This window comes from Dipteris shenzhenensis, chromosome 22, assembly GCF_047967505.1.
Source record: "Dipteris shenzhenensis isolate YYH24624 ecotype China chromosome 22, Dip_SZ_1.0, whole genome shotgun sequence".
Lineage (NCBI taxonomy): Eukaryota > Viridiplantae > Streptophyta > Polypodiopsida > Gleicheniales > Dipteridaceae > Dipteris > Dipteris shenzhenensis.
Genome location: NC_141617.1, coordinates 27,113,561 through 27,127,836, shown reverse-complemented (window position 1 = coordinate 27,127,836; position 14,276 = coordinate 27,113,561). Strand labels below are relative to the sequence as shown.

General features: G+C 46.4%; 1 protein-coding gene across 2 annotated transcripts in view; it reads left to right on the top strand.

Moving 5' to 3' along the window:
* LOC147887950 (phosphoenolpyruvate carboxylase 2-like) overlaps nt 1-13,353 on the top strand; it is a 62,533-nt gene extending 49,180 nt beyond the window's left edge. For both annotated transcript variants that reach the window (XM_087393110.1, XM_087393109.1), the window contains 7 exons: nt 9,657-9,879; nt 10,024-10,127; nt 10,277-10,364; nt 10,671-10,825; nt 11,109-12,107; nt 12,244-12,630; nt 12,741-13,353. In XM_087393110.1, the coding sequence (XP_087249236.1) occupies nt 9,657-9,879; nt 10,024-10,127; nt 10,277-10,364; nt 10,671-10,825; nt 11,109-12,107; nt 12,244-12,630; nt 12,741-13,025 (2,241 nt within the window). In that variant the 3' untranslated portion in view covers nt 13,026-13,353. The remainder of the gene's footprint in view (nt 1-9,656; nt 9,880-10,023; nt 10,128-10,276; nt 10,365-10,670; nt 10,826-11,108; nt 12,108-12,243; nt 12,631-12,740) is intronic.
* Nucleotides 13,354-14,276: the final 923 nt, after the last annotated feature.

Below are 14,276 nucleotides of genomic sequence, written 5' to 3'. Positions count from 1 at the left end.
TGGATACAAAGGCAAACAAAACCAATATTTAAGAAGACATCAAGGAACATGAAGCCAAACGTAACAGTGCACTGAAGATTAGTGTAGGACTTCCTGAAGGTTGGTGCAAAGAGGAGGACTCCTGTAGTGAACTTTAGCACATGTCAAAGCATCTATGCCTAGCATTGAATGGAAGGTTGATGATGAGGATGATGATGGAGCAACTAGTATCTGACACTCCAGAGGACATGCTATCATTATGCTTAAAACACGAGATTTATGGATCAAACTTTTTCGCCAATCATACAAGCTGAAGGGGACTACGGTATGGACAGCCGAGTAGCTCACATGAGCTCCATTGAAGAATAACCGAGTTAGCTAAGATTAAGGCTGCTAGTAAAGGATGGAAAATGGACAGTATACTGTGAAGGCATAGCAATTACTAAAAAAACTCTCAGTCTTAAACTGATGTATGGCCGATTATGTTTCTCGGATGATTATTGTGTAGGTACTCTAAAATAACTGGAGTTTCTTTTGCACTCCTAGGAGCTGCCATGTGCCCTTCCTAAACAGATGTACTAGATGGTTTTGATGTCCCATAGACCTGTTGGTTTCCCATGGACATTTCTTTCTTTCTTTCTCTCTTTCAGCGCTCCGCTCAGTGCTCTGGTCAGTGCCCCTCACACCTCTCCACCGCTCAGCACTACGCTCACCTCTCTTCCCAACTCTCCATTGAGCTCTCCACTACAGCTCTCCACTCACCTCCCTGCTCAACTCTCTCGCTCACCTCCCCGCTCAGTGCGCCCACCTATCCCGTTAGCTGTCCACTCAGCGCTTACCCCTCCGCTCAGCTTACCTTTCCCGCTCAGCTCTTTAGGTTGGGGAGGGGGGGGGGGGGGGGTAGACAGCAGCACCGCCAAGCTACATACGGCTCTTATTTGAAGAGAGCACCCCAAGCTGGGCCCAACTAGGGGGTTAGTACAGCCAGGGGTTAGCAAGAGAATCGCCAGCAAAGAGTGGCCCAGCCTCTCTTCCTCTTCCTCAAAACCCCCCTCAACTCTAGCAGCACCGACCAGTAGAGCTAGATATGCCACAATTGCCCGTATGCACAGGTCTATGAACGAGGAGGTCTTTTTGACCGACCCATCATTGGGTATCATGAAACATTGTGTTCCTACAAGATCAGGTGAGGGAGTTGAAGATGCAACTGGTGGATGTAATAACTAGAATCCAGGTGCTTGAAGGACCTGTAAGTAGGAAGTAATGAATGAGGTGGATTAGAGCCTATAGAAGCCCCGAGATCGGTGCCATTTATCCAGATATGACTGTACGCATATCCAACATAGAACAACTGTTAGAGAATCCACAACCTTTTTTGAAGGTGATGGACTTCACATGTTGCTCTGATCATGATGAGGCTGTAGTGGACCAGATTCCACTAGAATGTGGAGTAGTGGAACACACTGGCAAATGCTCAAAGATTCAAAAGGAGGCTGTTCTGATAGGCACTGCAAGGAGTACCCAAGCTACTCCAAACGCAAGGAAAACAATAGACCAGGGTATGTTTTCTCTTTGTGCATTAATGTGGATTTCCAATGCATGCTATGTCACAATGTTTTGTCCAAGTGGAGGATTAGTGCCTTCCAAACATACAGAGGGGGAATTCTCAAGGTAGAGGCATTTGGAGCCGTTTGCATGTCTTCTAAAGACGTTAGTGTCTCAGACTCTGTAGACATTGAGATATTGACAAAAGCAGGTAACAAGGAGGATTCTCCAGGAGGGATCATTGCGTGTTGTTGAACAGGGAACATGAGGGATTACAAGCTACCTTGGTGTGGACCAAGATTTTACACCTAAGTGGAGCTCAACCGCTCCCCTCCCTCCCTATCCCCCGCTTCCCCTCCCTCCCTACTTTCTGCTCCCCCTACCTGCCCCTCCCTCCCTACTCTCTGCTCCCCCTACCTGCCCCTCCCTGCCTACCCCCTGCTGCCCCTCCCTCCCTACTCTCCACTCCCTGCCTACCCCTCGCTGCCCCTCCCTCCCTACTCTCCGCTCCCCCTACCAGCCCCTCCCTCCCTACCCCCGATTCCCCTTCCCCGCCTCTCCCTACCCCCCGCTGCCCCTCTGCTGCCCCTCCCTCCTTACCCCCCGCTCCTCCTCCCGCTCCCCCCCTGCCTCAACTCCTCCCTCCTTCGCTCCCCCTCCCCTCCTTCCCTACCCTGCCCCTCCCCCCCCCACCCTCTCCAGCCCCCTCTAGAAAAAGAGAGAGAATCTCTCTTCCTGGCAGTAGGTTTTTGGACGGACTGAGCATCTTCGGGTTTGCGTCGGCCTTTCCACCTTGATTGACGAATGGGTTCCCATTCAGCCAATCCTCGACCGCTTCCACTGGCCGCAAGAACGGTTACCTTTTCAAAAGACGAGCTTCAGCAGCTCAAGACAGATTCAGAGCATGAGTACACTACCTCACTTTTTGCTCGCATCCACGGTTCCCACCCTTCCGGGTTATAGGCTAGGGATTGGATGCTTTCAGCTTTCCCTGGAGACCTCGCAGGGCACCTCACCGATGTTCGTCTGCTTGGACGAGGGTTCTTCCATGTGGTCTTTGATTCTCCATAGTCAGCAGGTTCCTGGAGACCTCACAAGGCACCTCACCGATGTTCGTCTGCTTGGACGAGGGTTCTTCCAAGTGGTCTTTGATTCTCCAGAGTTAGCAGGTTCAGTACTCAGGGCTAGTCCTTTGGCATTGAGCTCCAGGAGGATCTTTTTGACACCCTTCACTTTGGGTTTCGATCCGATAGAGGAAGATAGCAGGGTTACCTCACTTTTCATCAGATTCCCCAACCTTCCTCAGGTCTACCATCGACTCTTACCATCCATAGGAGCCACTTTTGGGTTGGTCACAAAGATCCCCCCCCTCCCTAGCATGCCCTCTTCAGCGGCAGAGGCTGTTAGATCGGATGGGGTGCCACGAGTCAGGGTCATCGTCTTTGACCTTGATATTACAAATGATCACATTATGCTTCATCGACCAGATGGTTCCTTTTTTCAATAGAGAGTCGAGGTTACTGGGAAATAAAGGATCAGTGTGGGATTTGCAGGACCCTTGGGCACTTCGCCAAAGATTGCCCAAGGAAGAAGAAAAGGCCCAAACGGTTTACTCCGGCTTCTCATCCTACTTCTACACGTGCTACCAGAGCCCCCTCAGGACCTTCGGGACCAACCCCTAGACTTGGACCCTCTTCTTCAGTGCGCACAGAACGATCAGCACGTCTTGCTCATGTTGTCCCCCATGGGATGCGTGTGAGGGTTGCTGACACTTCGCCACCTCTACGAGGCACCTTGGACCATTCTTAGTTATAGGCAAGTGATATTCCTGTAATTGTTTCAGGCGTAGATGTGGTTGCCCCAGCCCCCCCACTTGCTCATTTGGAGAGGCAACCCATGTCTTCAAGTCCTATCACTGATGTTCCTGATCAGCCCCCTCCCTCTATGAGTCACACTTCACCTCTTGATAGAGGTAAGGGGGTTATTTCTCCTACTCCTTCGAGTGCAGGGATTCTTCGCACTCCTATGCCAGTTTCCTCTTACAGGAATTCCTTTGCAATACTGGCAGATTTGGCAGAGTTTGAGATAGAGGAGGAGTTTGTACCCTCTACCCTGGGGGAGCCTGTTATTGGGATTCCGTTGGACAAGGCTTCCCCCTTTGCTGGAGTGGGGTTTCTTTCACCAGCTGATTTTCCTCCACTTGACAGGAGGACTCTTTCACAGAAGAGGATTTTCTCCACCACCAGGTCAGGTAGGGCCTTTCACCCGGCCTCCTCCTCCCGTTAATGAGGATCGTTAGTTGGAACGTTTAGGGCCTAGGTGGTATACTTCATCGCCGCCGTAGGTAGCTGATTCGTAACCAACTCCATCTAGGTGTTTCAGGTGGCCCCATTGATATCCTTATGCTCCAAGAGCATAAGCTGGATGGTAGAGATTGTGCCAAGTCAGGTAAGCTTCTTTCTGGCCATACTTTTTAGTCACCTGCCTTGGGCACCACGGGAGGCATTTGCATTTCTATCTCTTCTTCGATGCTTCCCTTCGCATTGGACACGGAGTCATAGTCCCCTCCAGAGCACAGTGGGTTATTTTGCTGATTGGTGGGTGTAAGGTTGGCTTTCTTAACCTTTATGCACCCAACTTGAGAGGAGATCGTGTCCTCCTTTGGAAGGAGTTGCCCTGTTGGTCCCATATTGCAAATTCTTGGATTATTGGGGGCGGTTTCAACATGGTTGAGATGCCTTCAGACAAAAGAGGGGGTAGGGAAGGTGGCATTCACTCCCTTGAGAGAGCAGCATGGGATGCCTTCCTTTTTCAGTTCACTGGCAGAGATGTTTGGTATGATGATGCTTTTCACACTCAACCATGGTCTCTTCTATTTTCTTGGTCGAACATGAGAGTAAGGATGCCTATTCACGCACGGATTGACAGATTTTATGTGGATGATTGGACAGTAGATAGAGGTGGGACAGTATGCATCAGCATTGGGGTGTCCACTTCAGAGCATTTACCGGTTGTTTTGGTGGTTTCAGAGCCTCAGGCGAGAGGCCGCTCCGCCAGTATCAAGATTCCAGATGCCTTCTATGCAGAGGAGAGCCTCATAGAGGCAACCCTCACTGACATTAGCAGCTTTTATCATTCTGTTGCTGGTATCAGGAGAGATGAGTTTCGCAGGCGAGAGAGTGCCATTCGCTAGTAGCTAGCAACTCTCCAGAGAGAAGAGCAAAAACAGCCTACAGATGCTTCGATTCAGGAGCGCCTTGCTGCAGCAAGGGCTCATGAGCAGGCACTTCTAGATCAGAGAGCAGAGTATGCCTTTCATGCCAGAGAGTCTTTATGGACGCAGATCGGAGGTAGAGTCAAGAAGCAGTTCTTCTCTACTCTTGGCCCTAGACATAGTAGAGAGAGTGTTTTGCAGCTTGTTGACTCAGACGGGGTACTTTAGACACATCTAGATGCCGTCATGCAGATTGCTTCAGATTACTATGCCTCCTTTCTGACTGCAGATCCTGATTCACGGGCTAGAGATGATGCTAGACAGGTTGTTTGGCAGCATATTCCTATAATGGTGGATCGAGGTATGAGAGCCTCACTTGATGCACGCTTCACCAACATAGAGTTCAGGACTGCTCTTACTACCCTTCATAAGGGTAGTTGTCCAGGGTCAGATGGACTTACACCACCTTTTTTTATTATTTTTTGGGATCAGATTGGGGATTACATCACCTCAGCCTTGCAGGGCGTTTGAGACTCGGGTGAGATGCCGGACTCACTCTATTCATCTTATCCCAAAAGGAGGTTGCAAAAATTTATTGTCTCAGTGGAGACCGATCACCTTACTGGGCACTTTGTATAAGATCTTGGCGAAAGCGATTAGCCTGTGATTGCAGCTCATCTTGCCAAATCTTATACATGACACACAAACATGCTTTGTCCATGGCAGAAACATTTTTTATAACATATTCTCATTTTGGGAGACTTCTGAGTGGGCTATGCATGAGGGCCATAGACTGGCAATCCTACTCCTGGACTTCAAAAAAGCATATGACAGGGTAGATTGGGGTTTTCTAGAGGGAACCCTTCTTCACTTTGGATTTTCAGATTTGTGGATTAGAGGGGTTTCTGCTCTTTATAGATCAGCCCATAGCCAGGTACTCATTGGTGAGTCAGGGGAGATAGGTTTCAGATTTCCAGATCAGTCCGACAGGGATGCCCTCTAGCCCCCTTTCTATTCTTATTTGTGGCTGAAGCTATAAGCCTCTATATTACAGATCAAGCTGATATTTTTGGGCCGAGACTTCCACTGAGATAGGAAGAGGAGTTGCTGGACAGTGAACTGGCAAATGACACGGCTATTTTTTTGGATGCCACTCCACAGACACTCACCTCTTTCAGGACAGCCTTGGATTTGCTTTGCATTGCAGCAAGGGCTCATATTAACTGGAACAAGTCCAATGGTTTCTGGACTAGTGATGAGGACACTCCAGATTGGGGTGCTGATATTGGCTTTACTTGGATTCAGAGGGGTGTCTCCATTAGGTATCTTGGATGCCAGGTTGGGGTGGGCAGTTCTCCAGCACAACAATTCGCTCCCGTGTTGGAGAGCATCAAAAGGAAACTCCTATTTTGGAGTTTGCCCAAACTTGACCTTGTATCCAGAGTGGTGGTTGTAAACCAGGTACTGTTGGCTACAGCCTGGTTTGTTTACTCTTGTTGGTGCCGATCCACAAGAAGTATCACTCAGCTCAAGAGACCTATCAGGAATTCTTTGTGGAGTGGATTAGACGGCACTTCGGATGTGATAGCTAGGGTGGCTTGGGAGACTCTTTTTCTACCCACTGAGGAAGGGGGTCTCAATATTATTGATCCAAACTTGCAGTGTAGAGCCTTGCTCTGCAAGATGGTGGTTAGAGGTTTGATGCCTGGTCAAGTGCCATGGAAGGATTTTTCCTTACGGAGTATACAAACATGCATACCTTCTCAGGGAGGAGATTGGATGGACAGTCCTAGATGGATCTTTACGTCAGCCCATCTCATATGTCCTACCTCCCCTCTCATGGCTGCCATTTTGAAAGCTTGGGACAGCTTCAGAAGTACTGTTCGGAGAGTTCCACCCTCCTCTCGTGAAGAAATTGACATGCAGCCTGTCATGTGGAATGATTGCATACTAGATGAGCATGGCAGATCACTGGGCATGTCACACTACATGCAGTGGTCTAGATGGGAGTTGGGCCCTGCATCCACGGTGGGTGCTTGGAAATCTTTCAGGATGCTTCCAAAGGATCAGAGAGTTCATTCAATTAGTTACCTCAGAGGAAGTGCAGCTAGGATGCAGCAGATAGATGCAGCCATACTAGTGGAGTGGATGGATACACACCACTTGCCTATTTCGGAGTCCACCTGGTTGGGGGCTTTTATGAGGACAGGTATCCCTTTGCAGGTTATAGCCTTGCGGGATGCACATGAAGATACCCTTGTCTTTCAGGTTCGTGCAGGAGGCAGACTCCACAGATCTTCAGAGGACATTCTCTTGGAGACTCCTTTTTAGTCTGTCAGGATTGCAGGATACATGGAGATGGGTAGAGACTCACAGTGGTATCTTGATTCAGACCCCGTTCTCTTGGCTCTTGGATCTTGGAGGCTTTGGTTGTATGGAGGTTCCCCTATTAGATCCTTGCAATGGATCCACGGGAATGGGAGTGGATCGATGCAGGGCACCGAGAAAAGAGCATCCCCTTCTTTCATTACACCATCAGAAATGCCAGGAGATTCTTGCTTAGTTGTAGAGGTTGAAGGCCCTCTAGAGCTCCTCATTGGGATACTTTTCAGAGAGATGCAAAAAAACTTTTAGAGGAGACTTTGGAAATCCCTCAAGAATAAGAAAATCACATTATTCATCTGGCTTACTATTCATGGAGGGATTGTAGTGAACCTATGGAGATCCAGGTTCGGGGCTGACCCTACATGTCCTCGATGCCACTCAGTGGTTGAGTCAGTGCAGCACTGCCTTTGGGAGTGCATTCGGGCGAGGACAATTTGGAAGGGTGTTGCTAGGATACTTTGCATTTTTTATTAAGCACCCTTCTTCATGACTTGGGGATCAGTTGCTTGGTTATCACTCACTGGTCCACAAGCTTTCTTCGAGGGACATGACACGGACATAGCTTTCTTTGTTCGACGACACCTTGTGGAGTCATGCTCCCTCCGGGATGTTCCTTTTACTCCATTTAGAGCTCCCCACGCTTCTGTAGACACATCTTGGGAGATTCTGGCTAGTATTACAGCATGGCATATTTGGAGAGCCAGATGTACAGAGGCTTTGGAGGACTCCCAGGTTCATCCTTCTCAGACTATGGCCAATATGTGGGCAGATACTATGCACACTTTGATGGCCATTTGGGCAAACATACAGGGAACCTCTAGGACTGCTACTGCTAGGAGGGTTGCATTTCTCAGAGTCTGGAAGGGTTCTTCTTTCTTCTCTGACTCTCCTTCAAGGATGAGGTGGCATTTTCAGCCACCACCTAGTATTTTTGTTTGCTCATTCTGAGCTGTTTTTTCTCATGCTTGACATGATGTACTCCTGCACTTGAGCTTGCTCTGCGGTTTTTATTCATACTTAATGAAGTACTTTTCTTGCCAAAAAAAAAAAGGGCTTGGTTTTGGCGGCAGCTGGGAGCAGTTCCAAAGCCTCTGGAGGGGCACTAGTATGGTCTATGTGGAGCAGCCACTAGGATCTCACTTCACAGGTTTATAGGAACTAGGCTGAAATAGACCCACTATGCAGGGTTTGGTGTGTTCCTAGCTTCTTAGAGGGATGACTAGATGGACGTGTTGGTGCCTACGTACCTTGAAGGAGAGTGTTTGCGACTTAGACCCCTGTTGTACCAGTGTTCCAAGATGGTCTCACTTGTATGATGAGGAAAGGTACTTAAAGATATTGCAGGTTCATAGACGAGATGATGAAGACGTTGTTGACTTGCCCTGAAAGCTTCTCCATAGGAGCTGATGGAGGATTGTTTGACAGCATGGTATCGCACCATGGTGTGTCATTTGAGAGGTCTAAAGTTCCATTTTCCCCTTTCAGATTCAGATTCAATGCCCCACCTATGATCCCCCTTAGGGGGAGTGCTGCGGGGCTTGACACCCTTCTATGTAAAGGTCTAGATTATGTCACATTGGCACCTGTCGGGGAATTGACAGAGGCTGCCATGTGGGCAGAAGACGTGCTGTCATGTGGGCAGCAAAAGTATAGCCTCCTTTAGTTACTTTAAGGGCAGCCCATGGGGTCACTTTGGTCAGCACATAGGATTGAGTATATGCCCAGAACTAGGGCAGGCGTAGGACTGAAGCACACCCTCTGAGAAGCAAGTCCACGTGTAGGGCAGTTATAGGTGCCTATGGAGGGCCTTTAGGCTATATATAGGCTGTACTGGTCGGCAGTACAGCAGTCCATTCTCTCTCTCTCTCTCTCTCTCTCTCTCTCTCACACACACACACACACACACACATTTTTCATTTTTTGGTAAAAGAAATTTTGCATTAAGAAAGCATTTACATTCATAGCTGTCCCAAAGTGGAACAGCTACTGAAAACAGTAATAAAAAACTTCCAACTGGACCTGAGGAAGGTCTCCAAAGTAATGAGCATCTTGTAGAGATCGAAGCAGAGAAACTCCAATTCTTGATGAGAAGGTATAGGGACGTATCCTCTTCATAAGCATATGCCTCTTTGGGAAATTTGGCTCTTGATTGTAGCTCTTCTGAAGGATTGTGCCTCATGGGAAGTGACCTGACAAAAAAGTATACCCTTCCACAAGTGTATATTTCATCCAACCATCATCACGGATTGGGACACTAAGGACGAAGGGTTGGGGTTCTGGGAGGGGTTGGAATAGTAGGGCGTCAGGGTCAAGTATGGTGAGGGAGGATAGTGATTGGGAGCAAGAGACCAAGGGTTTAAGGAGCTGGAGTATTGTTATTGTGTTGACAATATGGACAAGTGTATATATATGATACACCATTCGTGTAAAATGGATATGCATTTCAGCTGTCACATTTAGATTGTTCACTACAGCATTATGATTACCTAGTAATACAAACCAGATGTATAAAGCAGGCTTCTTTTCTTTTCAGATTCAAGCTGCATTCCGGACTGATGAGATAAAGCGAACTCCTCCTGCTCCACAAGATGAAATGCGTGCTGGAATGAGCTATTTTCACGAAATTATATGGAATGGTCTTCCAAAGTTTTTGCGCCGTGTGGACACAGCACTCAAATCAATTGGTGTAAATGAAACTTTGCCATACAGTGTTCCTCTTATTCAGTTCTCGTCATGGATGGGAGGTGATCGAGATGGTAACAGCTTGTTAATCTCATTGTTAAGTTTCAATATCATTTTACTGCCTTAAGGTCATAAGATGGGCTGGTGCTAATCTTTCGTATAAAAAATTGTTTTCAAAAGCAAACACAGAATGCTGGCTTCATTGCTATCATTTTCAGGTAATCCAAGGGTCTCTCCAGAGGTGACACGTGATGTTTGCTTGCTGGCAAGATTGATGGCTGCAAACTTGTATCTTTCAAAAATTGAGGATCTAATGTTTGAGGTCTGTAAGTGCGATTTGTGAGATTTTGTTGCACTTTTAAAACTGCTGTCTTATGTCAACAATTTCTAAATATTGAATGCTTCTCAATTCTTAACTTTGCTTTATATCAAATGTGGATCAAGGACACCAAAATTTTTTTTGTTTCGCAGTTGTCTATGTGGCGGGGTAGTGCAGAACTGAGAGCACGAGTTGATGAGATTGTTGCTGTGGAGAAAAAAGGGGCCAAGTATTACATGGGTAAAGCTGATCTAAACAATGTATTATGAACTATCTTGATTACTAGGATCATTTCTGACATCTCCACTGATTCTATTCACATCGGGAGAAAAATTATATGAAAGTTCAGATTTGTGTAGTCAGCTCAGTTGATACTCCTCCTTTGGGCGGGCCCGCCCTTTTTCTTTGGTGTACTAGATTTTATGAAAAGTTACCTACAAAATTGATAAAAGTTCCAGTGTTGGTCTCTCTGTAATGTACAAGTACTTACCAACAATTATAAAAGTGGTACACGGAAGACCATCTCATTAATGTATTGTCTTGCAGAATTCTGGAAGCCAATTCCTCCCAATGAACCATTTCGTGTAATTCTTGGAGAGATTCGTGATAAATTGTACCAAACACGTGAGCGTTACCGGCAACTATTGGCTAGCGGGAAGTCTGACATACCACAAGAGGACACTTTCTCGTCTAAAGAACAGGTATATTTCTAGACAGTGCAAAACATATACATCCTAACCAAGAGCAATGCTGTATTGTATCTCGTCAATAGTCGTATGTGTATTCTCTTATAAGCTTTTCTGATGGGCAGAAAAGCCATAGCATGAAGCTATAACAAGCAGGCTTGAAATTCCATTGGCCTACAATGTAATAGGCATTAAGGGTCATTTTCTTACAACTGAGATTCAAGGAGTATCTGTCTTGTTGTGGTGATATGTGCTGTTTCAAACAGTCTATCACATTATCTTTATCCTTTTTATGCAGATACTGGAGCCTCTAGAGTTATGCTATCGTTCACTTTGTGAAACTGGCGACAAGCCCATTGCAGATGGCAGCCTTCTTGACTTCTTGCGTCAGGTTTCGTGTTTTGGCCTCAGTTTGGTTAGGCTGGACATTCGGCAGGAATCTGATCGCCATAATGATGTTATTGATGCGATTACCCAATACCTTGAGCTAGGATCATACAAAGAGTGGCCAGAGGAGCAAAGACAAGCATGGCTATTGTCAGAACTACAAGGAAAGCGGCCACTGTTTGGACGGGATCTACCGGAAACCCAGGAGATTCGAGATGTTCTAAATGCTTTTCGGGTAATCTCAGAGTTACCAAACGACTCTTTTGGGGCTTACATTATATCTATGGCTACTGCGCCTTCGGACGTTTTAGTTGTGGAACTTTTGCAGCGAGAATGCCACATAGCTCAGCCCTTGAGGGTTGTTCCTCTCTTTGAGAAACTTGCAGATCTGCAATCTGCTCCTGCTTCTTTGACTCGCTTATTTTCAATTGACTGGTATCGCAATAGAATAAATGGGAAGCAAGAAGTCATGATTGGATACTCGGATTCTGGGAAAGATGCTGGGAGGCTCTCAGCTGCATGGCAGATGTTCAAGACACAGGAAGATTGTGTAAAGGTAGCTCGACAGTTTGGAGTAAAACTCACCATTTTCCATGGGCGTGGGGGCTCTGTTGGAAGAGGCGGAGGCCCAACGCATCTTGCTATATTATCTCAGCCTCCTGATACAATCCATGGCTCCTTGCGAGTTACTGTCCAAGGAGAAGTCATTGAACAATCCTTCGGAATGGAGCATTTGTGCTTTCGCACCTTGCAACGCTTTACTGCTGCCACACTAGAGCACGGAATGCATCCTCCGAGAGCACCCAAGCCTGAATGGAGGTCTTTGATGGATGAAATTACACCCATTGCAACTGAGGAGTACCGCTCAGTGGTGTTTAAAGAGCCTCGCTTTGTAGAATATTTTCGAGCGGTATGTTGGTGTATATCTCTTTCAACTCTAGAGATTTCAGTCATCAATCATGTTGAACAATGCATAATCCAGTTGGTCTATTTGACAGGCATTGTCACTGTGATCTAACTGTTTCAATGATGCTCCTGTATATCAGGTGACTCCTGAGCTGGAATATGGGCGAATGAACATTGGCAGCCGCCCATCAAAAAGAAAACGTAGTGAGGGAATTGAATCACTCCGTGCAATTCCATGGATTTTTGCCTGGACACAAACAAGATTTCATCTTCCAGTTTGGCTTGGAATTGGTTCGGCACTAAAACATGCAGTAAACAAAGACAACAAGAACTTGCATGTATTACAGGAAATGTACAATGAATGGCCTTTCTTTCGAGTAACTATTGACCTGATAGAGATGGTTTTTGCTAAGGGGGACCCAAGGATTGCTGCATTGTATGAAAAATTTCTACTATCTGATGACTTGAAGAATTTTGGTGATAGTCTGAGGAGAAAATATGAAGAGACAAGAAACCTTCTGTTACTGGTCAGTCCTTTGGATTTCAGAAAATGATCTCAGGAGGCATGAGTTTGGATTTGTGATGTTTGTTTGTTCTTTAAGAAAGGTCTGATATCTTCTTCTTTTTGAAAATGCAGGTAGCAGGGCATAGAGAACTGCTTGAAGGAAACCCTACATTGAGGCAACGCCTGAAACTTCGGGAACCCTATATCACAATACTGAATGTCCAGCAAGTCTACACTTTAAGAAAAATGAGAGATGAAAAATTCCAATCTAGTGGCACCGAAATGCCATCAAGTCATAGCAAGCCTGCAGCTGAGCTTGTTACCTTGAATACCACTACAGAGTATGCACCTGGTCTGGAGGATACTTTGATTCTTACCATGAAGGGAATTGCAGCAGGTATGCAAAACACTGGCTAAAATGTCGCCTGGGTTTGCACACTGCGATTTTGAAATAGATTACAGGCATTGGCATTTTCCTAGTGCAGATTAAATTTAGTAAAGCAATTTGAAGATCTCTAGGTGTCTTCATTTTTTGAAGTCTGGCAGGTTATTAGCCTGGCCATCCATGTCATCAAACTGATTGCTATTCTAGTCTCCATAATCGTAAAAAGGTGCAGGACAACGATTATATGCTTTTGAATAAATTGCATGGCCACCACGGCCCGAGTTCCTTTTTAAACAGCTCTTAACCATGGGAGTTGTATGGCATAAAAAGGGCCTTGACATTGCAATTTCGATTCATCTTAAATGGAAGTATGGCATATTCTCAAAGTTGTGTGCATGCAAATAGATGAAATATACTGTTTTTCAGACCATCATTGATGGAAGACACATCAGATTATCAAACACCCAAAAAAAAAAGTGTGTGTTTGTGTGTACATTCATACATACATATACACACACGTGTGTGTGTGCGCGTGCGCGCGCATATAAATATGTAGATAAGGACGTAGCAACCATCTGAAGGCATTTTGAAAAACATCAGCCAAAAAGTAAGGTTCAAGAACATTGTAGAGAGCATGTCTGAGAGTAGTCAGCCATGTTGCATAGTAGTTAGAGGGAATGAGTAGCTATAGCAAAAAAGAAGCTACAACAACTTAAAGAAAGGAACAACTAGATTGTTGCTTTTGAAAAACGTGATGATAACAAACCTCTTCCCTATTTTCGCTCGTCTAATGGCTTGCTCGTCTTCAAAGATCTGTAGCTCACAGAACACTAACGCTTTTGAGCTCGAGTGAATTGCAAAACATCTCTAATTTTGCAAAGAAAATTCCTAAAGTGCTGCTTGCCTTCTTGTGCCTCTCCCTCGCTCCGTCTCTCTCGCTCCCTAATCGCTGGCTTGCTCTGCGGGCTGGCCCTCTAATTAACCTAAGTCTATCTCTCAATTAACGCCTCTCATCTCCCTCCCACGTCGCGGCCTGCCTCACCGCTCTGTATCTCTCACCTCTGCCCTCCACCTCCCTTCCACACCTCCTCCCCCCGTTCTCCTCCCTTCCTCGACTCCCCTCTTCCTTACGAGACTCTTCTTCGCCTCCCTCTTCCTTGTCTCTCCCTTTCCTCTGCCTGCCTCCCCTCTAGCCTCCCCCCTTCCTCGCCTCTCCCTCCCCTCTGCCCTCCTTTCCCTCACCCCACACCCCTGCTTTCCCTCTCTCATGCATTATATTGTGC